The sequence below is a fragment of the Camelus ferus genome, chromosome 16 (assembly GCF_009834535.1).
Source record: "Camelus ferus isolate YT-003-E chromosome 16, BCGSAC_Cfer_1.0, whole genome shotgun sequence".
NCBI classification, from domain to species: domain Eukaryota; kingdom Metazoa; phylum Chordata; class Mammalia; order Artiodactyla; family Camelidae; genus Camelus; species Camelus ferus.
In genome coordinates this window covers 41883183-41911069 of record NC_045711.1, presented here as the reverse complement: position 1 = coordinate 41911069, position 27887 = coordinate 41883183, and the positions used below count along the sequence as shown (strand labels likewise).

Here is a 27887-nt window from a genome sequence, read left to right as displayed (position 1 = left end):
TTAGAGGTTTGTCTGTAACTTCAGAGACCTTTGTGCATGCTGAGCTTAACAGCAAGCTACTTGAATTGCTCTAATTTTTGGTGAATATGGATTCTCCCAGAACAGGTCACAATTCTGAACTGGATACATTCATGACAACAGGGAATTACACCTACAGTGTCCACATAAGTCATGAAGAGTTAATTACAGGAGAAACCCACCTTTCTGCACTATTAAGTATTATGTATTCTGAAGGAGGACAGGAAGAAAACTCACCTTCAAATGAAGGTAAAATTACCTACAATGATGTAGTGAAAAGCTTCTTTAAAATATATAGGAAAATATTATTTTAAAATAAGAAATAAAAAAGGCAAGACACATTTTATATTGTAGTCTACTCTCAAATTCTAATTATTTTCACATAAAATGGTTATATTTCCTCTCCTTGAACAAAAAATGTAGTAATTTTTGCTTCCCCTATGCTTATGTACTTCCCTGTTAATATAAGAAAACAGTGTAGTAACCTAATTACTTCCCCTCACAAAAAAGAAAATAGTGTAGAAAAACACGTCCTTATGAGATACAACTACATGAAAAATGCCAGACTGTTAATGTAACATTTTTCTGAGATGTGAGAAAATGGAATAAAAGATATAAATTTTTTTAAAATTCATAATTGAAGATAGTAAATGGTTCAAAAATTTCAAAAGAAATGATATTCACATAAAAAATTATGACTAAGTCAGTCCTAGTATATAAGCAACAATGTTTTCTGAGTAAGTCAAGAAAGAGATTCAGGAGAATGAGTTTTTTGGGGTTGGGTCAGTTTTGTTTTGGAAGTGAATTCCTTCCAGAACTTATGATTTTGATTATACATATACTTGATGTTATTTTTATGGCTCTTTGCCAATCCCTTATTGTTTATGAGACTTTGATCTTTCAGTTTTGCAGTTAGCTGGGATTACTGTGCACAATAGTATCTAACACTTACATCTTACACTTAATATCTGACACTGTTGTCAGACCCTGTTCTAAATGCTTTTCTTATATTAACTCACTTGATTCTCAAAACTATTAAGTAGATATTATCACTATTATTATTATAGACAAGAAGACTGAAGTACAGGGAGGCTAACGAATTTGCCCAAGGACACGCAGCTAGTAAATTTTTAAAAGACTAGAAGGAAATACATCACGGTATTGATGGCGGTTTCGTAGAGTGTGGGGTTACAAAGGATTAAGAGAGATGATATGACAAGCTCTTAAACTAACACAGTGGCAGCTGAGCTGGAACAGAGAGGACAGACTCCAGAACAATTTAAGAAAAAATACTAGCTGGCCTTGTGGACTGATTGATTCCACCTGGGGTTGAGGGTGAGTGGGCAGAGTCTAAATACACTCCAGCCTCTGGCTTAGGTAACTGTATGGACCTGTTCACTAGGATACAGAATGTAAAAGATGGAGCAGCTTTGGGAGAGAGAAGGATGTTTTCAGTTTTGACACGTCAAGCTTTACTGTAAATATTTGAATATGTAACTTTGAAGCACAAGAGAGAAGTTAGGTCTGGATTTCAGAGTCTTCATGTAGAGCTGGCGGTTAAACTCCAAAGAGAGGTTATCACCCAGGGAGAGCATGGAAGGAGAAAAAAAGTTGCGGAAAATCTCAACTTTATGGGACAGGCAGGGGATAAGATAGCCATTCAAATTTGACATTAAAATAGCAAAGATAGGTATGAAATGCCAGGTATATATCTGCTTCTCAAGCTAGGGTTCTTTTATGGGAGACAAGGCAGCACGGAAGTAGGGGAGAGCAGTCAGACAAGTTTGGGTGCAAACCTAGAACTTTGTCACTTAGGAGCTCTGTGACTATTGTCAAGTTACTGTCTCTAAAACATGAATGATTAACACACAACTCATACTGCTGTGGGTATTAAACGAGTTCATCCACAAAAGCACTTATATGGCACAGTGCCCATCGTAGCATGGACCCAATAAATATTAGATATGATCACTAAAGAGCACACAAATATAAAATATTTTTCATTCCATTGTCATATTTTGCCAATTGAGAAAACGGTCAGGAAGTCTGCTGGCTAGCAGTAATAAACTACAATGGAATTAAACAATTGAAAAAGCCACCAAAATAATTCACCCTCAAGTACTGGTATTTTCCGTGAATCTGTACCGCATAGTACACGTAAACAGAGGTAACAGCGGCTGGTTATAAGAATCAACACAGACTAATAGAAATGTTGGTATTTGAGCTCCAAGACTGCAATCAAAATTCTTTTGTTTTACCCTAAATATTCAACAACTAGCCCCAGTGGATGGCACAGAATAAGCCATCAATAACTATGTTGACTTAAGGTAACAAAACGATTTAAAAAAGGGAGGGGGATGATTTCTTGTACCTGCTATGAAACATTTCACTATCGGAAGAATTATCACTCAGGCAAAGATGAAGCAGCCATGCCGTACTTGTCATTTGAGAGCTCTCAAAGGAGTTTGGCTATGCAATTCCTCTCCCATCAGTATCTGCTGCATATTTGAAATTCCCAGTCTTAGATGTCCTCCCTCGGAATAAGGCTTAGAGTCCACAGAAGAGCCCATTAAAATGCAAATATGTTATCAGTTAAGAACCAACTTGGCTTCTGGCAGACCCTGACACGTTTATCAGCCCTGCTGTGTGAAGAGCTAGCTGCCTCCCAGAGGCCTAGACCTCGGTTGGGTGCAGGAAGGGCTGCTTCTGAGCAGATACGGTGGGGTCCGCCTTGGCTAGGGGCCGGGACACTGCTGACCGCCAGGCAGGACAAAAGCAGCCCCGGGTGGTCTCATGGTGGGGCCGGGCCGTACGCCATCATGCCCGGGTCTCCCTGTTCCTCACGCCGGATCACCTCGGCCCTTCCAAAAACCGGCTGGCTCACGTCAAAACTACAGCGGCCGGACGTGTGGTGCATAGCAATGTCCATTGTTACCTCATTGTTTTCATCAGCGAATCCTCCAGTTCCCCAGCACGGAGTGTGGGGAGGTGGCAACATCGAGTTCAAATCTGAAATGTCTTTTTTGTTCTTTTTAGTTCAGTCAGTTTAAATCCCATGCACTCTTTGCTGTGGGCTAATGTGTATTGTACAATTCTCCGCTTGCCTTTTCAAAGGCTGCTTCAACTTATAAACACCATGCCTGGGCCCCGGTCGGGAAAACGAGACGGAGTTCAATGCACAGTCAGTAGGTTCCAACCCAGCGTTTCGGCCAGGGCTGGGCTGCGCTGGGGCTGCGCCCCTCCTCCTCCGCCCCCGCGCTCTTCCTGCTATGGCGGGTCGAGTCCCCAGGACAACGCCCGCTCGCCCCCGGCGGGAGGGCGGGGCGCGAGCTGAGCCCGTCACGTCCCGAGCGTCGGGAGGCGGGGTATCGAGCGTGACGTCCGTGACGTCACGATGCCCCGCCCCTCGGCCCTGATATCAACGGCGCGGCCCGCCATTTTGTCTCTAGTGTCTCGTTTGCCTTCTGCAGCGTGGAGGGAACTGTCTTGGTCCGTAGGCGTGAAGCAAGGAACAGAGTCCATTGTCTGTGTTTGGCTCCGTAGTTTGGCCCGAGGCCTCTCGGAGCTTTCCCGGGGCAGTCGGCAGAAGCCGCCGCGACCGCCCCGCCCCTCCCCTCCGTCCCCGGGATCGGGAGGGACCCAGCCCGCGTCACGCCCCTCGGTGCTCGCCGTTCCCTTCTCGGTCGTTGCGTCCGCATCGCACCCCCGGAATCAGACGGTGCCCCATAGATGGCCAGCTTTCCCCCGAGGGTCAACGAGAAAGAGATCGGTGAGGAATGGGACGGTGGGTGAGGGGTGCTGGTGAGCGCGCGGGGTCTGCGGTGAGGCACGGACTTCCCCGGGGAGGCTCGAGGGGAAGAGCGTCTCTGAGTCTGAGGGGAGAACAGTGAGCCGGGGCTAAGCCCGGGAGCGAAGAGGAAGGAAGCGGCTCCGCGGGTGGGTGTCGCCAACGGGTAAATGGGATCAGCGTAGATGGGGTTCCTACTGTACGCCTGGCACGGAGGGAGGCAGTGCGCGGATCTTAGGGGCAAAGAGAACCTGTGCGCCTAGTGGCGAGGGCTCCAGTGATCGTGTGGCCGAGGATGGACACGCACCCCTGGGGACTCGAGTTCCCTCTTCGGAGATCCGCGCTGGGCCATTCTCTTGGGATTCTCTTGGTTCAGGGGCTGAGGTGTCGAGTGGCCAGCGGAGGGCTGGGCAAGTCTCTAGGACTCTTAAAGTTTACGATCGGGAAAAGTAAATTTGTGTGTTCTGAGCTGTAATGAAAGGATGAGTTTTGTTGTATACCAACCAGTCAAAGGAGAAATGCAGCCGAAGAGGTGCCATCAGCCTGGAAAAAGCAAGATTAAAAAAAAAAAATGGTACGGCGTTAAAGGCAGCGGCTCTGGGGCGGAGACTCAAGTTATCTTTACTACACTTTAGGAGCAGGGAGGAGCAGGGTAGCTGGGTGGAGTGACCGAAGAAAAGCTGAAGCTGAAGCTGAAAGGCTGTCTAGAAACTGGTTTAGTGGCCAGCCCTGCCACGCTGAAGACAGGCCAATAGATAGATGTTGAAGGACCTGCTTCAGGACCTACTCAGTGGCTCAGTTGAAAGCACCTCACGTTATTTAAATCCTCTCTCAAAGTAAAATAACTGAAACAGCTTTTGGGGGAGTTGGAGTTGCTGCGCATTCGTTGATATGCTTAGTAAAACATTGAACTTATCAAATCATGCTATACACTTTATTTACATATATACAGTTTTTATTTTTAAAAAACCGGTTTAGCATCTCCCCACTCCTCCCCAAAGCCCAGCACTGAACTTACTGTATTAATTAGATGAAAATTGGAGGTAGCTACTGAGCAGAGAGCCTTTGCATTTCCTTGTTCTTCAGCCAAATGTGTCCCTTTGTTAAATACACTTGAAACAGGTATTTCTAGAGAAAGTAAGAGGCTGAAGTAGCCAAAAGGCCCTCTATCCAGTATGTGGGTGAATTTTTATATTTAGAGACAGCTATCATAGAATTCTGGACTTTTGTTAGAATTCTGTTAAATGGCACATTAGGATGGGGACTTTAACCATGGTTTTATTTAACTGTGGAGCATAAAACTCAAAAGTTCTTATTTTCAGCCCAGTGGATTTTTTTTTCCTTCTCAGTAATATCACAGATGAGTGATCTACCTTTCATTGATCTGTATTTTACTTCATCTTTATGAACCATTTTGAAAACTTTCCAGGCCCCTTCTAAGGGATGGATAGAGCTTAGCATACCTGCATAAGGTAGAGCCATCCCCCAAGTAGCCTTTAATTTTTTTTTTTTTTTGCATATTTAGATTCCAGTGTTATTTCCTGGATATGGTATAAAGTCACTAGTTACTTGCCAAATATCTAAAAGAACTTTGGCCTTTTGTAAGCTTTTTAAAAACCCCAGGTTTTTGTTTCTTTGTTTCTTTTTTAAAGATATTATTTGGATACACAGTTAAACACTAATATCTCTTTAGCTTTGTATCTATCAGTAAGGACTTCCCTTTTTTCTTAGGTATTAATAATAGCTGTTTGGTTTCTCAAGTACTGACTGAAAGAGGAGGCAAGATTCCATGAGTGATTAAAGAAGTCTGTGACTGGGAGTTACTGCCTAGAGCTACTGCCCTTTTTCACAAGGCACTGCCACAGATCCTCCCTTCCCAGTTACGAAATTGCAGGGAAGAATATGAAGAAGGAGCTAAATCTGGTTTGGTTGAGCAGTGACTCAGATGATGTGTTACTACTGTCTGGATATTAATAATGTAGTTCTTTGTCTTATGGCCAAGTTCCCATGGCAGGCAGCTTTTCCCTTATACAAGGTCATTAAATCATGCATTTCTTAGGACACTAACAGTAAGCAGTTGCAAGTAGTATAAAGATTTAATTAAAATTTTTTGTTTGTTATAAGCCTTGTGCTAGTTTATGATATTGTACCAGTATTTAAGTGAGTGTGTAAATCATTTGATTAAAATGTGAGGATCCTTTACTATGCCTGTTAACAAGCAAAGAAACACAAGGTAATTATTAATGCAATACTTGTATTTATTTATTTGTCAAATTTTTTAGGGTGACCCTATTTCTTAAAAATATATGTATATTCAAGAATAAATTAGCTTAAAAAAGAATAAACTGCCTTATTATTTCATGGTCTTTGTTATCTGAACCAGTTTTTTTTTTTTTTAAGTTAATTTATTACCACCCTTTACACAAGAGGAGTTTTGTGATTGTGGCCAAGGTAAAAGAAGAAAAATACAAAGTGATCCTGAAATACATATGAAAAAATGAGTCTTCTGTAGGAAAGTTAGTCTTAGTTATGCTTACTAAAGGAGAAATGAATTCTTGTTTAATTTACCAGGTGTTTTAGAAGTTGAATGCAAGGGCCAGTCCTTTTTTGAGATAGAAGTTAACATAGTATACTCATCTAGTTTAACCAGGGGCTTTCTCTTTTTGAGATAATGTTTGCATTTTTCAATTGAATTTAAGACTTACTTTCCTTATTTGTGAACTTTGTTTCTTTTTTTCCTCCTAAAATTTGTGGATTTTTAAAAATAGATGTGGTGAAACAGAAACCCATGTCTTAAAAAAAAAAAAAAAAAAAAGGTAGGCAGAGCTTGCGAATTCAGGGGCCAGGCACATAAAAGTACCTTAGTGAAATGACCATATAAGACTGGGCTTGGAGGAATGTAAGGAAACATGGAGCAGCAAGCCCTTTCAGAAATCATTTGCATATTTAAAAAATCATTCTACAGGAGTAAGAGGGTCACCGGTTTGTGAACTTTTAATGTCATGTTACTGCCAGTAAAGTTAATGTCACTTTAAGCTGTATTAGTACAAGTAAGGCAGGGGGAGGTAGAGGGTTCTACTGCTTTGATTAAACCACACTTTTGAAGTGTCTTGTTTAGTTCTAGGTGCCCCTTTTACGAGGGTCAGTACTAACTGGAGTTTGTCCAGAAAAGTACGGTGAAGGTGAAGGTAGAACCACATAATCTAAGGAATGATTGAGAATTCACCAGATTTTATCCTGGTGAAAAGATTTAGTCGCTCATGTCATGGCTATCTTCAATAAATGAATGCCATGTGAGAGCAGGATTAGGCTTATTCTCTTAGATCAGACTCAGGACTGAATGGGTAGACAGGCAAGGGGGAAGATTTTGAGTCATCAGAAGGAAAAACTCTGATAATCTCAGCTGTGCCAAAATAGATTATGAACCTATTTTTCATATTTATGAATATCACAGAAAAAACATTTCAGTTTTGCTTTGTTTTACTTTTAAACCATAGCTCATTTGTTAATCAAAGAATTGGGCGAGGAAATATTTAAATCAGTCAAGAATGGGAGCTTATACATTTTTAAAAAATTTTTTTATTTTGGGGGGGTTGATTAGGTTTAATTATTTATTTTTTAGAGGAGGTACTGGGGATTGAACCTAGGACCTCATGCATGCTAAGCATGCATTCTACCACTTGAGCTATACTTTTCCTCCTACATGTGTTTTCATATTCATTCAATAAGTATTTTCTCAATTCTGTCACATGTCAGGTGCTACACTAACAGCACACGAGACTGAAAGTATCACTGAATAAGTACATTTTGGGGGTTTATATATATATATATATGTTTGCTCTGGGAATAGGAGTATAAGTGGTTCTCATTTGAACTGCAATATGTAGGATATGTTGAAGTTTAGTTGTTGGAAAGTTTAAGCCAAAAACATAAAAATACACTGTAGAGTTGGCCACAGAACTGACCACAAACTAGGTAATAAAGAAACTAAACTGAAAGTGACTTACAACTAAAAAGGAAGACTAGAAAAATTTGTAATCAAGACAGACATAAGACAGCAGTGCTGATAGACTGATAAAAGAAGACCCTTTCCCAGAACTGAGGAAGTGCCAGCTGCATTTGCCTGCGCACATGTACAGTAGGAGCCTGATGATGCTGCTTGTTAAATGCAGGAGAAGAATTCTCTGTACACCTCAATATACCAGGTTTTGTTATGAAATGTTAGATTTAATCACTTAACTAAATTTAAAATGTATGAAATTTGCTTAAAAATAAAAAGAATTACTTCATCTTCGTCAGTTTGTGACCCATTGGGAAGATGCTTGAGGCCCACTAGTCTTCAAGAGTCACAAATATAATGCATTTTAGAGCACTGGTTGGGAAGGTTGGACTAAACCTTTAAGTTACGGGGTTTTTACGATTTTTGTGATCTGGGCATAAGAAAGATAAGAATATTGGTGTTTGACTAGACTATTTTATAGTACTTCAATTGAATAATGATGTAGTACTCTATGGTTTTTGAAAGCTACAAAATTTTTGGAAGACTTTTCTTGCAGACCAACTTCTTAGTCTCTTGCATTTTAAATAGTAGTCATTTGACGAAAACATAAGGCATTGCAAAAGGCAGGAAGGAATTTAGTAACTGCTAGCCCTGATCGATCATGGATTATTGTTGTTTGACCAAGTTTTTAATTGAAACTTTCTTTAAAAAACTTTTGCTTAAAGATAGTTATTATCACTAATAAGGGGTCTTCACACCATATATCTTCCCTCAAAGGGTAGAATGCAGAACTCATTATACCTTGTCTGTATAGATAAAGGAGAAACTGGGTGGAGTTGAGGGGATTCCAAAGTAATATGAATGCAGTCTCAGATTCTTTTTTTTTTTTTTAAATTCTTTTGGTGGGGGTTAGTTTATTTACTTTTTTAATGGCTATACTGGGGATCGAACCCAAGACCTCGTGTATGCTAAGCACTCTCATTCTACTAGTGAGCACTGTACCCTCCCCCAAAGACTTTTTTTTTTTAAATTTAGGGGTTTTTGAGGGGGGAGGGGCAGGTAATTGTGTTCATTTACTTATTTATCTTTGGAGGAGGTACTGAGGTATTCTTGGTTATATATGGTATCTTACATTTTTAATTTTTCCTTTTAGTGAGATCACGTACTATAGGTGAACTTTTAGCTCCAGCAGCTCCTTTCGACAAGAAATGTGGTCGTGAAAATTGGACTGTTGCTTTTGCTCCAGATGGTTCGTACTTTGCTTGGTCACAAGGACATCGTACAGTAAAGCTTGTTCCGTGGTCCCAGTGCCTTAAGAACTTGTAAGACTCTTTTTTTTTTTTAAATTTTCTGTCTATCTGTTCATAGAATTTACTTTTTCTTTGTGTAGAATAATAAAAAGATTTTGATATTTAAGTTTTTTCTTTTATAGACTGTTGTAAATATGTTTTAGTCATAAGCTAAATATATTTATTGGAAGGTTTGTGGTAAGAATTATCTGGCCTTATACATTATAGACTACTTTCTCAGATACTTGGATGTCTTTTAAGTTTCTCCTTTTCCATATATAAAAAGGCAGATTAATTGTACCTTGGTAGTGTATGCATTGTGTTGTGCCAGGTCAGGTGACTTTTGTTACGGGATACTTTTTGGATTTCACAACATTTTGTTCAGTAACAGTGGTACATAGATCATGTAATTATTTTTTATTTACTTAACAGTCCTTCTGCTTGGGTTTAATTGAGTTTAGATATATGTTGAAAGTTTTTCTAAAATTTATCATCTAATAAATTTAATCTTTCCCTGCTTTTTGTGTCTAGTCCACCTTCATGGTATTATTCATTAATGTCCTTATTACATGCTCCTTTAGGTCTACAAAATGTGGGAAACTAGTGATTATTATGGGGTGTAAGAGAGTTTTCTGATGTCATCGTCACAATATCTTGTGTTCTTTGGGTTTTGGTTTTTGTTTTTTGCTTGTTTTTACTTCTTTTTGGTTAATTAAAGGAGTCCTAGTTGATACAGGCTACCTATATCAATTAGGATATATTGGAACAAATGTATTTGTTTGAAATTTTGAAATGAATGAATTATAAATTGCTTTATTGTTGAATTTATATTCTCTTTCTCAGCTACTGAGGATTTCTTTTAGTCTAAATAATAAATCCCTGGATCAAACCAAAATTTTTCTGAAGTTAAAAAAAAAAAATGAGACATAAACTTGCTTACAAACCAGAAATAGACTCACAGACATAGACAACAAAGTATGGTTACCAAAGGGGAAAGGGGTGGGGGGAAGGGATAAATTAGGAGTTTGGGATTAGCAGATACACACTACTGTATATAAAATACAATACTGTGTTCAGTATCTTGTGGTGACCTGTGACAGAGGGGAATCTGAAGGAGAGTATATATGTGTATATGTGTGGCTGGGTCACTGTACACCTGAAATGAACAGAACATTGTGGATCAACTATGCTTCAATAAAAATAAATTTTTTAAAAAAGGTCACTCCCACATAGCTAATAGCAACTTTTCCCTTCCTATAAGGATTCTGTTATTCATTATATCACTATAATGATATTCAAGATATTTTAACAAACATTTATCATTGTTTATTATCCATAGGAGTCCAGAGTAAATAGTAACTAGATTTCAATCTGACCTTTTATTTCCCACTCAGTCTCTTGCATGGCACCAAGAATATCACCAACTCAAGCAGTTTAAGATTGTCAAGACAAAACAGTGATGGTGGTCAGAAAAATAAGCCTCGTGAACATATTATAGACTGTGGCGATATAGTTTGGAGTCTTGCTTTTGGATCTTCCGTTCCAGAAAAACAGAGTCGCTGTGTAAATATAGAATGGCATCGATTCAAATTTGGACAAGATCAGCTACTTCTTGCCACCGGGTTAAACAATGGGCGTATCAAAATATGGGATGTATATACAGGTACAGAGTCATAGTTTTAAAAGCAAACCTTACAAAATGACTATAACTCAATAAAAAATGTTAAAAAAAAAAAAAAGCAAACCTGATTATTCTATGATGCAAGCATCAATCACAGGTGCTAGAATACGTGATTTGAGGATTTTAACTTAATGAAAAGCAAGAATTGATGCTGTGAATGTATTTTTATGATTGGCCTGAATAGCATCTTCAGCTCATAGTTTTATTTAGGAAAATAGAGTTCACATTGCCTGATCATTCTTCGAGGACTATTACAGCAAGAAGGGCATGTCTTAGGAATGCTTAGTTAATTATCACTTATAAACCAGTAATTTGTTTAGTTTATGACTCATATTGTAAGGTGTTTTCCTTTTCAGTGATTGATAGCTTAGCTTTCAAGGTAAATCTGGTTTTCAGCAATCATTATCTAACCTCTGTAAGGTTTAGTGACATTTTATCTAAAGTTTAACCAGATAGGTTGAGAAGTTAAAATTCTTTGGTCAATAAAAAGTAAATGTGTTCTAAAATTGTCTCTGGCTGATAGTATGTACTCAGAAATTTAAAGGGTTTTTAAAAAATGAGCATTAAAACAATATGTAACATTAAAATACAAGTGATACTAACATTGGGGATAATGAGTCAGAAAATTTGAATTTTTCAAAAAAAATTTAAGATAAGCACATAGATTTTCGTAGAAAAACAAAATTTATAATAAGTGGATAAAGTACATTTTTTCATTAAGATTATGTTTGAAAATTTAGGCTGTTGTCAGATAACATGTATTTTGGGGGGAATTTGACAGTCTGTTCATAATCTAGGCCAAAGAAAAGGAAAGGAAAATTTGATTTAAATTTTAAAATCATACTATACAAAAATTTTACAGTGATGTAGATTTTCTTGATATTAAATTGACTTGATCCAAAAGTTTGTCCACATTTCAAGAATTCCCTTTTAATTTTTCCAATAAATTTAGGCTCTGCTATTTTGGAAATAATCCATTTTAAAACAACGTAAATAGTGAATCTTTAAAGATAATAATAAAAGCACTAATAAATAAGTCATTTTATACTTGGTAAACTGAGGAGGTACTCGTATTTCTATTTTTTTTTTTTAAATGGTGAAGAACCTTATTTTTTTTAAATGGAAGCTGATAAAAATTATTGTCTTTTCTTTTAACCCCCTTTCATTGCATTTAGGAAAACTCCTCCTTAACTTGGTGGATCATACTGAACTGGTCAGAGATTTAACTTTTGCTCCAGATGGGAGCTTGATCCTGGTATCAGCTTCAAGAGACAAAACTCTGAGAGTGTGGGACCTGAAAGATGATGGTATGCCTTTTTTCTTTTCCCAGGCTGTGAAAGAGTTTCTTGATGTTACTACTGAGAGGTACTGTGATCACCTGGGGCATTTGACATTAAAAGTGGCATGTGATCAAAGTTTCCATGTTTTAGTCCTTTGGTCCCTTTCCCTGTGTAAAGCAAACAAAACCACAAATGTGACCCAGAGTAGGAGCCAGCAGTTACTCTAAGTAAACAATCTGACATTATTCAGAAACTAACCACACAGATCTGTATCGACTGTTAGAGGACAAACTGGATCATTTACAGGGTTTTATCTGAGCTTGTCTGTGCTGATTTATTTATTCTATATTAGGGAGATTTATTAACTTCATTTGCTTAGTGAAAATTTAAGTAGATCTTGACATAACGAAATATATAACTTAGTAATTAATACAATGTAAATTAAAACATGATTTATATACCAGAATCTATATTTAAATGCTAATCATAATAAGTTGGAGAGGTTAAGTAAGAAATTATCTTATAAAAAATAGGAGATTTGCCCTCCAATATAGTGAAAGGTAAGTCAGTGTCAAGTACTTAGTTTTTTCTGAAACATTCATAATTGTGATGCTCTTAGAAAGTTTTGGAGACTACCTTGTTTGAGAGGACTGAGATGAACATCTCTTCCCTTCTTATCCTCTAATGAAAGTGTTTACATGTTTAAGTAAAACCTTATATTTAATTAGGATCTGCTAGTGCTCTACCAGCCTCAGGCTGGAGGTTGGCAGGCTTGTTTGGGGAAATATAGCTTAAATTGACTATAGTAGGAAAAACTCCTCAGATTTGGAGACTTGTTCCAGCTTATGGGTAGTAACCATTGCCTGATAAAATAATATGCTAATACTGTTACCAAACCATGAGGTACCTCCGTGTTTTGTCAGTTGTCTGATTGCTCAGCTATTGAGGGGTGAAGGAATCCCAACAGTTAAAACAGCTCAATCAGTAAATTTTTATTTTCATTTGCATATCAAATGGTGCTTGCTCTCTGAACGTATTTTCAGTTGTGTGCACATGTTTTAAGAAGGTAGACTCCGTAAAATGTAAGCTCCAAGAGTAAGGACTTTGTCTTATTCACAACCATATCTTCAGTGCTAGGCATTTAGTAGATATTCAGTAAGTGTTTGTAAAATTAAGAGTTGAAGTATACTTAGGCACAGTTGTATGCTTTGGGTATAATGCACAGGGGCCTTGGAGTGAAGTGTAAGTTACCAAAAGGGAAAAAGGATGAAAAGGCATTCTGAAGATGTCCATGAGGTCTCAGCCTAGTGGTATTCCAGTTCCTGCATTTGTAGAATAAGAATTAGATAATCTATCATCTGTAAAAGTCAGCTGACTTTTTCTTAAAGGGCCAGGTGGTGAATATTTTAGCCTTGTAGACCATGCTATCTCTGCAGTAGTTACTCAGCTCTGTTGTAGCACAACAGTGGGCATGCTTGCTTCAGTAAAAACTAAGGAACAAAAATAAGTAACTTGTATATTGCCAACCTCTGTAGATAAATCGTTGCCTCTGCAGAAGTTTATTATTCTATGATTCTGCCAGTTCTGAAATGCTACTCATTTGAAGTGGGTTCTAGGGTTAAGACAAGTATTTTCTTTTCCAGGAAACATGATGAAAGTATTGAGGGGCCATCAGAACTGGGTGTACAGCTGTGCCTTCTCTCCTGACTCTTCTATGCTGTGTTCAGTGGGAGCCAGTAAAGCAGTATGTGTCAAAGTTCTTGTACATTTATTGTGAATTGGATTATAATAATGTATGCGTAATCATTTAAAATCTAAGTAACCTATTAAGTATGTGCTCGGTGTCTTGAATATCTTAAATGTTTTATTTCATGATGGGGGAGAATTTGCATGAGGGAAATTAAGTAAATATAGTTATTGATTGTGAAGTGAGAAATTGGATTGCTTTTAGTTAGAGATGATGTTCATAAAATAAGGGGTTTGTCATATTTATTTTTTTTAAGATCTAGGAAAGTTTATGTGCTATAGAAGAGTTCTGGTCCAAATGTTAAGATATTCCCTTGCTAATTTTCTTCTCTGTTGTTCTATTTTTTTTTGTCCAGTTTGCTGTTTAAAAAGTTTTGAGTCCCAGCTGGTCCTGGACATTTAACTGAAAAAAAGTAACTTAAAAATCTAAGAGGAGTAAAAATAGCAGTCATGTATGACCTGCAGTGAATTAATAGATGAAATTTGATATGATCTGTCTTGCGTAGCATACCTGTAGACAGATTAAGTATTAAGTGACTCTTAAGAGGGTTATACTTAGATGACCTCTCCTTCTGTTGTCTACCAGCTCTGAGTTAGTATAGTTAAAGAGATCTTATTAGCTCCAAGTATTTATGAAAATGGTTGAAGTCCAGATACATGTGATGATCACAATACACTTTGAATTAATGGAGGGGTGGGTGGGAGGCTGGTTAAAATGCATTTTATTTAGCCAAGAAGTATGTTAAAATGATAGTTGCGAATGTTGGCAGTTTAGAAAAAAATATTCAGTTTAGTTCTTTAAAATTCATAAGAAGAGCAAAGCTAGATGTTGACATTGCTATTTTAGGCTGTGTGTTTTCCATATGCTTCTTGCTTTCCCTGTCACAGGTGGTGGCAGCAATATTGGTGTGATTGAGGTTATGCTGGCACCACTCGCACACAGGCGCACAATGGTGTTAGCTGGGCAGAAAGAGTGGCATCTCTGGCTACCGGGCTGGGGGCGACCTTTACCATAGGATGAAGTAACCTTGCATTCGGCTGCAAGGTGTACTGTACGTACACAGGTGCTGGTCGACGTCCACTTTCTGCTTTTCTTTCTTTCTTTTTTTTCTTTTTAAAAATAATTTCCCCTACAGTGAAACCAACTGACTCCACTGAGTAAATTGGTCTTCCAGTCTGGTGGAATTGGGAGTCTTGACATGTGAAACCAATTTAATGTAATACAAATTGACTTTAGAATGGTTTCTCTGTGCTATTTTTTGGAATTCTTTGAGATACTAGAGATACCTTTAAGCCTTTGATCCTATTTAAAATTTGTATTTATTTTTCTTTGGAAATAATATATTGTGTCTGTGCAGAAAAAAAGTAGCAAAAGGATTGCTTTACTCCAAGAGGAGGAGAGATTGTCTTATTAGGACATTTAAAATAACAGACTGAAGTAAACGTTAGAATCCTGTTTAGAGCTATTCTGCACAGTCTTAAGTACTGATCTTTAGAATCTAAAAATATGTGTGAACATGTACTAAAGTAATTTAAATGTTTTATACTTAAAATGACTAATGATTGTGGTCGGATTGGGAGAAGTAAGATTGGCAAATCTTGGTTCACAGAAATGTTGTTAATTGTATTATTTTCATAAATGAGCATTTTCATTTTGTAATATGGTTTAACATCCTTGTTTGCCAAAGAAATTTCATTTGGCTGTGAAAATTCTCTTTGCTTGCAGTATCTGTTTCTCTTCCTAGGCTCACGTTGGTGACCCAAGCCTATTGTAAACAAGTGATTATCTCAAAGGGAGATGCCAATGGAGTAACAATTTGTTAACCTTACATTTTCTGTCTGTATATTTTTTAAAAATTTGGTAGTTTCTGGAAAAAAAAAAAAAGAAGGGTTTGTAGTACTTAACCCTATTTATTTCTGTATATTATATAGTTAATTAGTTTTTGCAATAAATGAATTTCAATATAACTTTGTGGTTAAATTGCATTGCCTTTTGTGTTTAGGCTTTTTTTTAAATTAACATTTAACAGAAACATTTGAAATAGAATTTGCATGTCTACTTTAATTAACTTAAAGACTGATTTTAATCTGACTATGACACTGAGCATATTCTTTTAATTACTCATAATTTATAATGTTTAATTTAATATTATAATTAAATTTAGCAGTTATAGTTTAAGATGTGCCATTTTGTCCTCTGTGTGTCTGAATGAAGCTATAACATTTGCCTTTTTTTGCAGGTTTTTCTTTGGAATATGGATAAATATACCATGATTCAGAAACTTGAAGGACATCACCATGATGTTGTAGCTTGTGACTTTTCTCCTGATGGAGCATTACTGGCTACTGCATCTTATGATACTCGAGTATATATCTGGGATCCACACACTGGAGACATTCTGATGGAATTTGGGTGGGTACAGCATGAATTATTGTAGTCTATAATTCATCTCTATCATCAGCATAGCTTTTAAGAAGTTACAGGAATGATTAGAAATCTAAAATTGAAATCTAAAATTACATGTGAAATGTGAAATCTAAAATTACAGTCTATGATCATTTAAAATTTTGGTATTATTTAGCCCCTTGAATAATGCATATAATTTCTATAAATCACCCTCTTGATAGAGATCATGTTACTGCTATTTAATGACAGTACATGACCCTATAGAAGTGGTCATTATATTTAGGTTTCATGTTAGGGAAGCATAGTTAAAAAGTGAAGTTGGACTTAATCTTAGTGTCATCACCCACTTTGTGAAAAGGAGGTTAGTAATTAGGTTAAATGACTTCATTTAACTTGAGTAGATCAGCTCTACTCAGTCTTCTTCTCAGTTGCATTCATTAAGGCCACTTTAAACGTTATTCAAAGACTGATGTACTTTATACCTGGGTAGTTTTGTTTCTTGAAGTGACTGATTTCCACATGTCTTTGACCTCAGGCACCTGTTTCCCCCGCCCACTCCAATATTTGCTGGAGGAGCAAATGACCGATGGGTACGATCTGTATCCTTTAGTCATGATGGACTGCATGTTGCAAGCCTTGCTGATGATAAGTAAGTGCGTGAATTACAGCTTGACCTATTTATTACTGTCTTTTAAAGATTTCCTTTTATTCTTCCACTTAATAAAGACATTCTTAAGGCTGGGGGGAAAAGGCCTTTCTGTAGTTTGGGTTTTAATGTCTCTCTGTCTAGACAAGACCTTGAGAGATGTTGGTGTGTCTTAAAGAATTGTGGCCTGAACAGTATTTATGTAAACTAAAGAAGATAATGCATGCCTTTCCCTGTGTTCTTTGTTTGTTAACTAGTTTAGGCAAACTGGGTAGATTTTTTAGTTAGCTTTCAGCTCAGATGACAGATTTTTTTTCAGTAATACAAAGGTTCAAGCGGAAGGACATTTTCAATAATGCTAAAAATGGTCATTTGTATCCACTGAAATTGAGACTTTAAGATGAAATGTTACATAAGAGAGATGCTACTTATTGGTGAGAAGCAGAAATTAGCTGTAGCCATTCCTTTTTCTCATACTTTTAATCATACAGTGTGCATGGATCACAGTAAGCAATTTGGTCACATCAGTTCAGAAGGCAGCTCTTTACACAGTGTTAGCAAACATGAGGAGAGTTCTTTATTTGCCAGCAATCATTGTTCTCCTTTGCTCAGATAGGCTCTGAATATAAGTTCTCTGCTGTACTTTGACATACTATATGTAAGTGGAAAGGATTTATAAACATCTGGCAAGGAGTCAAAACAGATCAGATAACTGATTTTTAAGTGTAAGAAAGTAAGGAGAAAGCTGGTTGTGAGCATTATAGATCTGAACATTGGGAAGTGAAGGCAGCTATGCCTTGTAGTTTCTTAAGTGTGAGTTGATCCAAATTACCCAGTTGGTATAGACTAGAAAATCTTTTATAAAAGCAAGTTACAGTAATTGCTGCAGTGGTGTGTGTGTGTGTGTGTGTGTGTGTGTGTTTTGTGACTCAGCACGAAGTGGTATTTCTTTCTGAATTTTAAAAGTTGGCTTTTAATTTAAATTTCCTATTAGATATTTACTGGAAAATTTATTTCTTTTCCAGAATGGTGAGGTTCTGGAGAATTGATGAGGATTATCCAGTGCAAGTTGCACCTTTGAGCAATGGTCTTTGCTGTGCCTTTTCTACTGATGGCAGTGTTTTAGCTGCTGGGTAAATGAATTTTCTGTTTTCTTTTAAGAGGCAATTTAAGGTGACTTTTAGTCAAAGCAGCCAGTATTTTATTGTCAGTAAACCGTCCAGAAGGGCTCTTTACAGTACTGTTACTTTGTCAAAGAGGAGATCATTGGGTAGGTCTCCTTATTAGGTTTTAATGTGCAGTTTGTGGCTCCACGGCAGAGTCTTTGTGATAGTTGTTTGAACTGTGTGGATGTTGAAATCCATGGATTTGGGTGACTCGGCTTGTGTTTTTTGTTTCTGTTTAGGACACATGATGGAAGTGTGTATTTTTGGGCCACTCCAAGGCAAGTCCCTAGCCTTCAACATTTATGTCGCATGTCAATCCGGAGAGTGATGCCCACCAGAGAAGTCCAGGAGCTGCCGATTCCTTCCAAAGTTTTAGAGTTTCTCTCCTACCGCACTTAGAGGACACTGCCTTTGCTAGTAGTAGGGACTGACAACACACCTTTACAAAAACCTCAAGCTTTACTGACTTCAAGGTTTAGGAGATTTATTTAATTTGATACATCCTTCTACTGCATTAGTTGAGCTTTTAAAATATTATTTATAGACTGTAGGAGAAATACTTCTGAACATATCAAATGTAAATTTTTTTCTAAAATTTAACTGTGAAAACATATACATACATGTATATATTTAGATATAAGCTGCTATGTGTTGAATGGACCCTTTTGCTTTTCTAATGATTAGTTCCAACATGTATATATTGCTTCAGTAGAGCCATGATACTGTATCTTTGCTATAAAGTGGAAGGACCTTTTTAATTCTGGGACACTGAGTTAGGTGGTAAATACTAACTTAAGAAAGATGAATTGCCTCATACAAAATGTGTGTTTGGTTTAGGGGTGAGGGGTGGTCAGACAACTGACCTACCGGTAAAACACAGTTTTTGTCTAGGGAAGGAAATTTTGTTTTCCTTAGGAGTGGGATCTGAGAGGTAGAATTTGAATGTGACATTATTAAATAAAAAACAACCAGGATATAACTAGAAAAAAGTTTTCCCCCTAACTACTGCTGCAAGCCTTAATTTTGGAAAGCAGCTTGCTACTTTAACCTCTGTGGTATAAAGTGTTATGAATTGTAGTCAATTTGAAAAATCCATCTACTGTATTATTGCTAAATATTTTGTTGTTTGTACTAAGGGACAATTATTTTAAGACCATCGGCTTTTTTTTTTTTTTTTTTTTTTGGCTCATTTTTTACACATACTCTATATTTCTGCAGGGGATAATATTGGTGACTTGCCAAAGAGAAGCAATATGGTATATCTGCTTTTACCTTCTGTTATTTATCTTACCTGCAGATATTAAGAATGTATGCATTATGTAAAATGCTTGATTATATATTTTTGTTGAGTTTTTTAATTAAAGGCTTAAAAAAACAGTATCGCAAATGTTTCATGTCGGAAGGTTTCATGTTTTTTGGTCTATCTCCAATGTAAGATTGATGGAACACCAAAAGCAAATTTATAAAGAAGGGTAATGAAATAGCACAAGTAAAAGGCACTGCTTTAGAGTGAATGCTTCATGAATGCAGCCACTTACATTGGTTTGTTCTGGGAGAACTGTTAACAGAAATGCCCACTTTAAAAGCGTAGGATCGCTTCTCAGCCTTTTGGCTAAGAACAAGTGTAGTATCTGTTCTTACCAGTTTAATATCTGATACGTCCTCTATCCGAGGACAATATATTAAATGGGTTTTTGGAGCAGGGAGTTGGAATAGGCGCTTGCTCCGTCCACGGCACGCGTCAGCCTGGTATTGCAGTGCTTTCAGGAACGGTGCACCCCTCTGGGGAAATAAAGCTGTTGTTAAAAAAAAAGCATAGGAAAGGAGAATAACAACTGAACAAAAGAAAATTATGATCTTTTGGAGGAATGGGCTTATAGTAAACCTTTCTGGTTAAAGTAACTGTTAGGAAACAAATGTGGTGTGGGCCTACTGAGGAGGCAAAATAAGCAAAACTTCTATAAGCCAGGTGCGTCTTGAAGGCTTGTCTCCTCTGAGAAATTTATTTGGAAGTTCTGAGAGTTGGCTCTTTTCAGAGTGTCCAGACAATAAATTTAAAACTCAGTGGAAAATCTGCCCAAGTTACTTCTTGAGAATCACCTGTATTTTACAAACAGAATCACAAAAACATCATTTATCTTTAAACCTGTTACTATTTTTTTCATTTTACCTTGTTACATATCTGCTTTATAATTTTGAAATAATAAGATAATACCCTTCATACCATTAAATTATTTACTCTTCAACCAACATGTCCAGTTAAGATTTTGTCTTTGAAAGATACATTCTCTGAGAAGGCCAGAATTGCTTGCTGTCTCCCCATGAAAAACCATAGTGCAAGGTGAAAGGAAGACTGCAGAATATAAGTCAAGTAGAAACATACTTAAATGTTCCATTTATTTAGCAGGAAGAAGGAATAAGCAGCATGATCATGCTTTAGACTGATTGACCAAAGGAAGGTAGGGAAGACATGGTTGGGATCCTAATGTGGGTCAAATGCTAGCTACATGATTTTGAAATGATACTGCTTCTTTCATGTCACGTCATTTGGAGAACAGGCAGGAGATCCTTTATGCTCAGATTTCACTTCCTATTTTAGGACTCCCTAGGGGTACATGTGAACATAAGAAAATACCTCTCATTCTCAGTAGCCAAGCCATCTTTTAACAATTTTAGATGATTTCAAATGTCTTTTAGACCTGTGACTTGACCTTAGGTTGGCAAATCTTAAATTTATGATCCTTGAAATTCCCTGCCCACTTGTGACTGAGGTAAAGTTGGATTCAACTGGTTTGCACTGCCTTCGGGGCAGCAAGACCAAAAAAGGCCGGACCACAACTGTAGCATGCTTATGGGTTGAGGTAGCGTCTGATGGGTGCAGAGGCCTTGGCTGTTGGCCAGCCGGTAGCAGGGCAAGAAAATACAAAGTACAAGAAGTAAAACATTGTCTCACAAGCCAGAAACCATAGAGACAGTGAATCCAGCCTCCAGTCCAAGCTCCAGATTAATCAGAGTGAAGGTTTGTGGTGACAAACATCTTGTCCAAGTAATTTTGACAAGGTTCTGGCCTAAGATGATGCATTTTAACTGTAGAATGTATAGATTATAAAACAAACAATTTCTACAGTAGAGTGATTTATGAGTGTACTGTTGTATGTTGGTTTCAAAATCTTAAGTAAAGCATCAGTTGGCGTATACTGGTTTTTGTTGTAAAATCCTTTCCCCTTAAAAGTGAGCTGTTGGTAGTGAACAATGAAGTTCAACCAGGAGCAATGGTCATCATAACCACGGCTTAAGTTTACAGTAGGATGTTTGGAAGGAGTGAAGATTAGTTTAGCCATTTCTACCTGCTCTTTCCTCTGTAAAGTTTGCCTTTAGCCAAAAGCAAAACGTCTGGTCAGAACCAGGTATAAAGTGACCTATTTGTATTACAAGTGTTTGGGTAGCCTCGTGAGGTTGTGATATGGCATTTTTATAGGTTTATTTCAGCAGTTGAAGAATCCAGGGGCGGAAAAAAAGATTGAATGAGGCTAGGATTGGGGCAGGAAAAATGAGCTAATTCAGTTTTGATGAACTCCAGCATCATTTCCCCCTTTAAAGACTGCAACTATGATTATTCTTGTGGTTTCTCTTAGAGATCTTACAGAAAACTAGGAACTTTTCTCCACCTGTAATACCACAGAGAATTTGCCCTTTTGGTCTCAGTAAACACTAGACTTTGTTTAGGAAAATCTAATACAGTGATGATGGTGATCTTTGTTGTTTTGTTTTAAATGAGGCTGAAGCACTAATGGCTCTTTAAGAATTGTTCTCCAAAAATAAAGTGTGGATATAGAAATTATCTAGTGTGGGTCAGGAAATAAGAGATGAATGACTTGAAGTGAAGACAGATAAAGTGGTGTCTCCAATAAGTTGTTTTCTGTAAAAGTTTCCCAATTATTGATTAGTAATAAAATGTTCTTACAGGAAAAAAATAAAGATGATGAATATTAAAAGATACCTGAGAAGGGGGGAGGGTGTAACTCAGTGGTAGAGCGCCTGCTTAGCATGCACGAGGTCCTGGGTTCAATCCCTATTACCTCCAATTAAAAAAATAAATAAACCTAATTACCCCCCACCCCCACAAGAAAAAAAAAAGTCAACTTTTTTGGGAAAAAAGTTACTAAAAGAAAATACCCGAGAAAGCTGATGCTGTAAAGTAAAGCCAGTATAAAATGGAAACCATAAAGATGGACATTTGCCCTAGGTGAGTGCACAGATAGTCATTTCTATGTCTTCCTCAACCGCCTCCCCACCCCTCAGATCCCTAGATGATTTGGCAGGAATTACATAGGTTTCTCTCTTCAGTGATACCTGTTGAGCTTAGAAAACAACAGGAACTGTGGGCCAACTGTATTGCAGGGTCTGCAGATACCCAAAGTTGTCCCCACCACCCCCTATTTTATGACACGAGCCTGTTTCAGTTGCATGACTTACCCAAATCTTGTAGATACATTAGTTTATGACCTAGATGGCCTCTTTTTGGTGTCACAGAGAAGCTGCCCCAGCCCAAAGTAGTCTTGCCCCTTTCTTGAATTTCATCAGTCTTCCATAACATTTGCTTGGCCTTTGAAACATGCCTGGTTGCTGGTTGCTCCTCTTGGTGCCCCATTTAGAAGACAGATGCCTCACATGTTGTGGGGTGGAGGGGTTGCTCAGCTTTCTCCCACAGGGCTCTGCCTTGGTTGGCATTTGGGTCACAGTGGCAGGTTGTTGGCCCATGGGATGGAGAGACTGGACCCCGGTCAGCAGGCGTGGAAGTGCCCCTGGATTGGGGAGTTTAGATGAGAGGCCCAGCGCCAGCACATCCTGCTTGTGCCTGGCAGAGAAAGCAGTTCCCTCAGACTGGGTCACGCTATCAACACCTGGCGAAGACCCAGCCTTCATAGGCTTGGCCCCATTTAGCCTCAGATCAGGAGGATGATCATAGAGCAGGTTGGCCTAGTTTCTCCCTCCAGGGCCTGCTGCCCAGAGGACTTCACAGAAGTGCTGGCTGAGGCTGCATCTCAAGAAAGACTTGGGTGATCGCTGGCTTGACTGCTTAACAGGCTACAACTTCTGAATCTCTGATATTAAAAAAATAAAGCTGTCATAGTGCCTCCCCTCCATGAGTGGTGTTTAGCTTCTCTTTGTTGTGTGCAGAGTGTTGAGTACATGGCAGGCATCCGGCATGTGTTACTACCATTTGTTGAGCAGTGGCTGTGTGCTCATTGCTATTCCTGGTGCTTCCCAACAACTCAGAAGTATTATTACCCCCGTTTCGTAGCTGTGGAGGTTCAGAGAGACCAACTCACTCCCCAGTGTCATAACAGCTAAGAAATGACATTTGGGACTTAAAAGTCCAGTGACTTTTTCTCCAGAGCCCTGTTTCTCTCCAAAATGGCCATGAATGGGCCCAAGACTTTAGGGAAAGCGCTCACTCAGTCAACCTCAGGCTCCTAAGTTAGTCCCTACCTGTGTCTGCCAATCCCTTGGGGTTAGCTCTGAGATCAAGCTTAACCATTCCCAACACACTCCTCCTTTCCCTGGATCATGGAAAACACTAGAAGGAATGACTCCAAATATAATTTGGTGATTGAAACCCATGCAGACAAGAAAATGACTCTTGAGCCCTGTCCTTTGCCTACTGCTTGGGGAAAGTACACTGCATGTTGGTTTGGTTTTACCCCCCACAATGCTCTTCTTAGGAACTTCTCTCAAACAAATAATTTTTATTGCATGTGGGGACAGTGCAACTCAGACCCAAGCAGGAAGCAGCAAAGCAGTCACTGGAGGTGAGAAAGTCAGCTGACCTTGAAGCTGCTGGCTTCAAAGATGCACATCAGGTCGTTACAAACTGCCAAATCCAGGAGAAGCCTGAGCCCCTGTGTGGACAGCAGCTGTGTGGACAGAGTTAGACTTGCTTGCCTGGAGCTGACCTAGCACGAATACCAGCCTCCAGGGTGGCCCTGGGCCAGATGGAAGAGCTACCCAGGTCAACTGATACAGATGCCATTGAAGGAGCAGGGACAATTCACAGCCAGAGAGGGCCACGTCAGGAATAAAGGAGCAGATCATTCTTACCGTATTCATAGATTGAAAGCTATGCTTTTATCCCTCCACATTTGAACATCTGAAATTGGGATGTATTTTATTTTATTTTATTTTATTTTTTCCATTTTTTAAAGGTGGAAATATAGGCAGTTTATAACGTGTCAATTTCTGCTGTACCACGTTTCAGTCGTATATATACATACATACATTCCTTTCCATAGGGATGCATTTTATTTTAATTTTTTCATAGGGATGTATTTTAGAATTCATTGTGTCTTTAAATTTTTTTCTTGAGTGGTCCACACTAATGGTACAGATTATAATCAGCGGCATCTAGGATTTAATGAAATAAAAGTCAGTGGAATTTACATACAAGTAAAAGGTCAGTGGGATGGAACAGATAATGTCAGAAGACACCAGAAACAGGTGGTAAATGAAGTGTGAGACACTGAGACAAGAGGGGAGGGGGCAGAGCACAGCCATTCAAGGAATGACAGCAATTGACACCAAAATGGTAGAAGATTCAACTCCCAGTTGGCCTTGAGGATTAAGATGGTGGGAGATTTGACTTCTAGTAGACCTTGAGCTTCATTATACGCTCATTGTAATATATTAGCGTGGTAAATAACATGCCCACAGGCACCATGACAGTCCCAAGGGTAACCACAAAAGATCAAAGAGTGGGCGGTGGCCCAATTCCTGGGAATCCCAGCCCCTTACACAGGTTAGTTGGAATAGTCCTCCCACTTGTAGTCATGTGAAGCTACCATGCCCATAAAAACTGGCAATACCACGCCTCGTGGCCGCCTCTCTGGCTCCCTCCTCTTCAGAGACGGCCCGTACTCTATCTATGGAGTTTGTACCTACTTTTACGTTCACCCGAGCACCCAATTCCCACATCTTTCTCTTGCCTTCTGAAACAACCTTCATTCTATGCAGTATGTATGTCTCTAAATAAGTCTACCTTTACTGAGCACCCAACCCCCACACCTCGTGGCCTTTCTCTCGCCTTCTGAAACAGCCTACATTCTATATAGTAGGTATCTCTCTAAATAAATCTACCTTTACTCAACTGTGGCTCGCTCTTGAATTCTTTCCTGAGTGAAGCCAAGGACCCACACTTGGTGGGGCACGTCCCAGGGGCTCCACCGAGACCTAGGGCACAGCCCTTCTCATGCCCTGCATCCGTTTTTCCTGCATAAACATGACAAGGCAAGTGAAGGTATCTGTGAGCCCTTCCTGAAAAAACAGCATGACAATGAAATCCAGCCGACAAAAATCTACTAAAATCGCAAAATAGTGAACATTTATAAACATTTACTATGATACAGGCACTGTCCTAAGTGCTTAACCTGTATAATTTAATCCTCACAACAACCTGATGAAGCAACTGTTCTTGCCCGTGTTTTCTAAGTGGAGAAACTGAGGCACAGAGGGGTCAACTAACTAATGTCAAGCTATATGGACAAATACAAAGATGACAAAAACTGCATGATGTTCCTCTTCCCTCCCAGAAACAGTGTGGAAGGGCCTACACTTGGTTTCTCATTTTGTAAAAAGAGAGGAGGGGAGGTACGTGTTAGGGGGGTTGGAGGGAGGGTATCATGGGTGGGAGGTGTCCATTTGGGACTCTTCTGTGGAAAGTGGTGGTCACAATGGCCCGTTTTCTAGGCTCTAAATAATTACTGAGAGGACAGGGACACATCCCCAGATGAGACCAAGGCAGTCTGGTTATAGAGTTATAAGCTTCAGAGTCAGGAAATACTTGGTTTAAAATCTTTGCTTTAACTACTACTTAGTTGTGTGACCTTGGGCAAGTCCTTTAATGTCTCTGAACCTCCTCATCCTCACTGGTGAAATTAGACATCATTATAGTACCTGAGGCCCAGGGTTATCAGGATTAAATCAGAGCAAGCCCCAAAAGCATTCAGCATGGGCCCTGGCCCGAGGTTAAAATTATGATTATCTTGACACAGCACTTGTCCACAGCAGGGGGAGGGGGGGCCTTGGTTGTTTAGGGTTAGCCCCTTCCCTCAGGCAAATCAGAGAATTTTTTTTTTTAAGTATGTTGAGCCATTGTTTTAAGTGTTTTTTTTTTTTTTCTTTCCTTCTTTTGCCCTGAGAGAAATGCCAAAGGCCTTAAAAGCAGCCACACCCCACACTGGGCCTCATGTGAATGGTCAGATGATCCGGGAGGGATGGGACTGGAGGCAGGGAAGTGGAGCTTGGCTTCCTGCCCCTGAGACGCATGCCCTGGAGCCTGGGGAGGAGCCTCCTTCCACTGGCCCAGGGTTTTGCTGGAACTAGTACTTGGGCTGTGGGCAGAGACTGTCAAGGAGGCTGTTTAGCTGGCCTTGGTTGTGACTGATCAGAGCACAAAACCCCCTTCTCAGGTAGTGGCTGTCCTACCCTGACCTCGGCATCCCGTGCCTCCTTCTGTCCTCACACCTGTCATCCATGTACTCATTCCTTCCTTCCTTTGTGCATTCACTCACTCAGAGTGTTCTGAGCATTTGCCATATGCCAGAAGACCCTGCTGGTGCTGGGGAGACCTAGACCCAATTCTTGCCCTCAAAGCATCCAAGGCTAGAAAGCAGGCTAAAACAAACCTGCCAAACTAAACAGCTATGGAAACAAAAAACAAAAAAAGTCCCACCTCATAATGGCTATAATGGGCCACATGCAGGATCACTATTCAAGGCCTTATTTGCTGGGTTTATCATGGGAAGAAACAGAGAGTTGATTGACGGCAGAGTCTACAGCCAAACTGCCAGGGCAGGCACCCCAGGGCCACACAGAAGTATGTTCCCAGTTGAAAACCGTGAATCTGGTTCAAACCCCTTAATTTTGCTGAAGTCAGTCAACACGATCAAGACAAAGTGAAGTCAGCAGAGCCCAGACTGGGAAAGTGAGGGGCTGTTTCCTTTCACTCCTGTTATTGGAACCACGGCCCCAGCAGTCCCCTGTAGCAAATGGGACCTTCAAAAGGAGGGGCTATGGGGGGACCAGAAAGCAGGGAGGATGCAGGGAGACTGCACGAGGTGGGGGGTGGAGGGGAGGGGGAACTGTGCTGTTGTCCTTACCATGGCCGCCCTAACTGGCTCGTCTTCAGTTCAAAGAACACTCTGGCCCCCTCCTGCTGTGCACACCTCTCCAGGCTCAGTCCTTAGATGGCAGTGGTGCCTGCCCAAGGGCAGAGACAGCAGCCAGTCAATGGCTAAAGAATGGATGAGAGAGATCAAGGGACCAGAAAGGCTTTGATGGTACAGATCTTCCAATCCACTACCCTCCTGATAAATGCATTGTAAATTGAAAACATTCTAAAGAAAATGCATTTAATACACCTAAACCACTGACATCATGGCTGAATCTAGCCCACCTTAAATGTTCTCAAAACACATCAGCCTACAGTTGGGCAAAATCATCGAACACAGCCTGTTTTATAATAAAATGTTAAATATCTCATGTAATTTATTGAAAACTGTACTAAAAGTAACAAACAAAATGGTTGTCTGGGTCCAGAATGGTTGTAAACATATCAGTTATTGATCTTTTTGATCACATGGCTGACCAGGAGCTGTGGCTGCCCTGCCCAGCATCAAAGGAGAGCATCAGACCTTGTATTGCTAGCCTGGGAAAAGGTCAAAATTCAAAATTCGAAGTACAGTTTCTACTAAATGCATATCGCTTTCACCCCATTGTAAAGTGAAAAACTCTTAAGCGGAACCATATAAGTTGGAGACTGTCTGTATTTGTGTGCCTGGCTGGAGTCCAGACCAAGACAGACAGGGCCAG

The 27887-nt window shown here is 39.2% G+C and overlaps 1 protein-coding gene, 1 long non-coding RNA gene and 1 other non-coding gene across 3 annotated transcripts; all 3 read left to right on the top strand.

Annotated features, from left to right (window-relative positions):
• The first annotated feature begins 3464 nt into the window (after nucleotides 1-3464).
• Nucleotides 3465-19400, top strand: WSB1 (WD repeat and SOCS box containing 1). The gene is made up of 9 exons (XM_006184907.3): nucleotides 3465-3787; nucleotides 8959-9127; nucleotides 10489-10757; nucleotides 11951-12082; nucleotides 13699-13799; nucleotides 16042-16214; nucleotides 16744-16857; nucleotides 17880-17987; nucleotides 18260-19400. The coding sequence occupies exons 1-9, from the start codon at nucleotides 3748-3750 to the stop codon at nucleotides 18417-18419; spliced, it is 1266 nt and encodes a 421-aa protein (XP_006184969.1). The 5' UTR covers nucleotides 3465-3747; the 3' UTR covers nucleotides 18420-19400.
• A 212-nt stretch (nucleotides 19401-19612) lies between these two features.
• On the top strand, nucleotides 19613-19803 carry LOC116656924. The gene has a single exon (XR_004311929.1). It is a non-coding gene; the product is annotated as a U2 spliceosomal RNA (small nuclear RNA).
• A 5189-nt stretch (nucleotides 19804-24992) lies between these two features.
• Nucleotides 24993-25164, top strand: LOC116656811. Its single transcript, XR_004311793.1, has 2 exons — nucleotides 24993-25034; nucleotides 25133-25164. It is a non-coding gene; the product is annotated as an uncharacterized LOC116656811 (long non-coding RNA).
• The last annotated feature ends 2723 nt before the right edge of the window (nucleotides 25165-27887 follow it).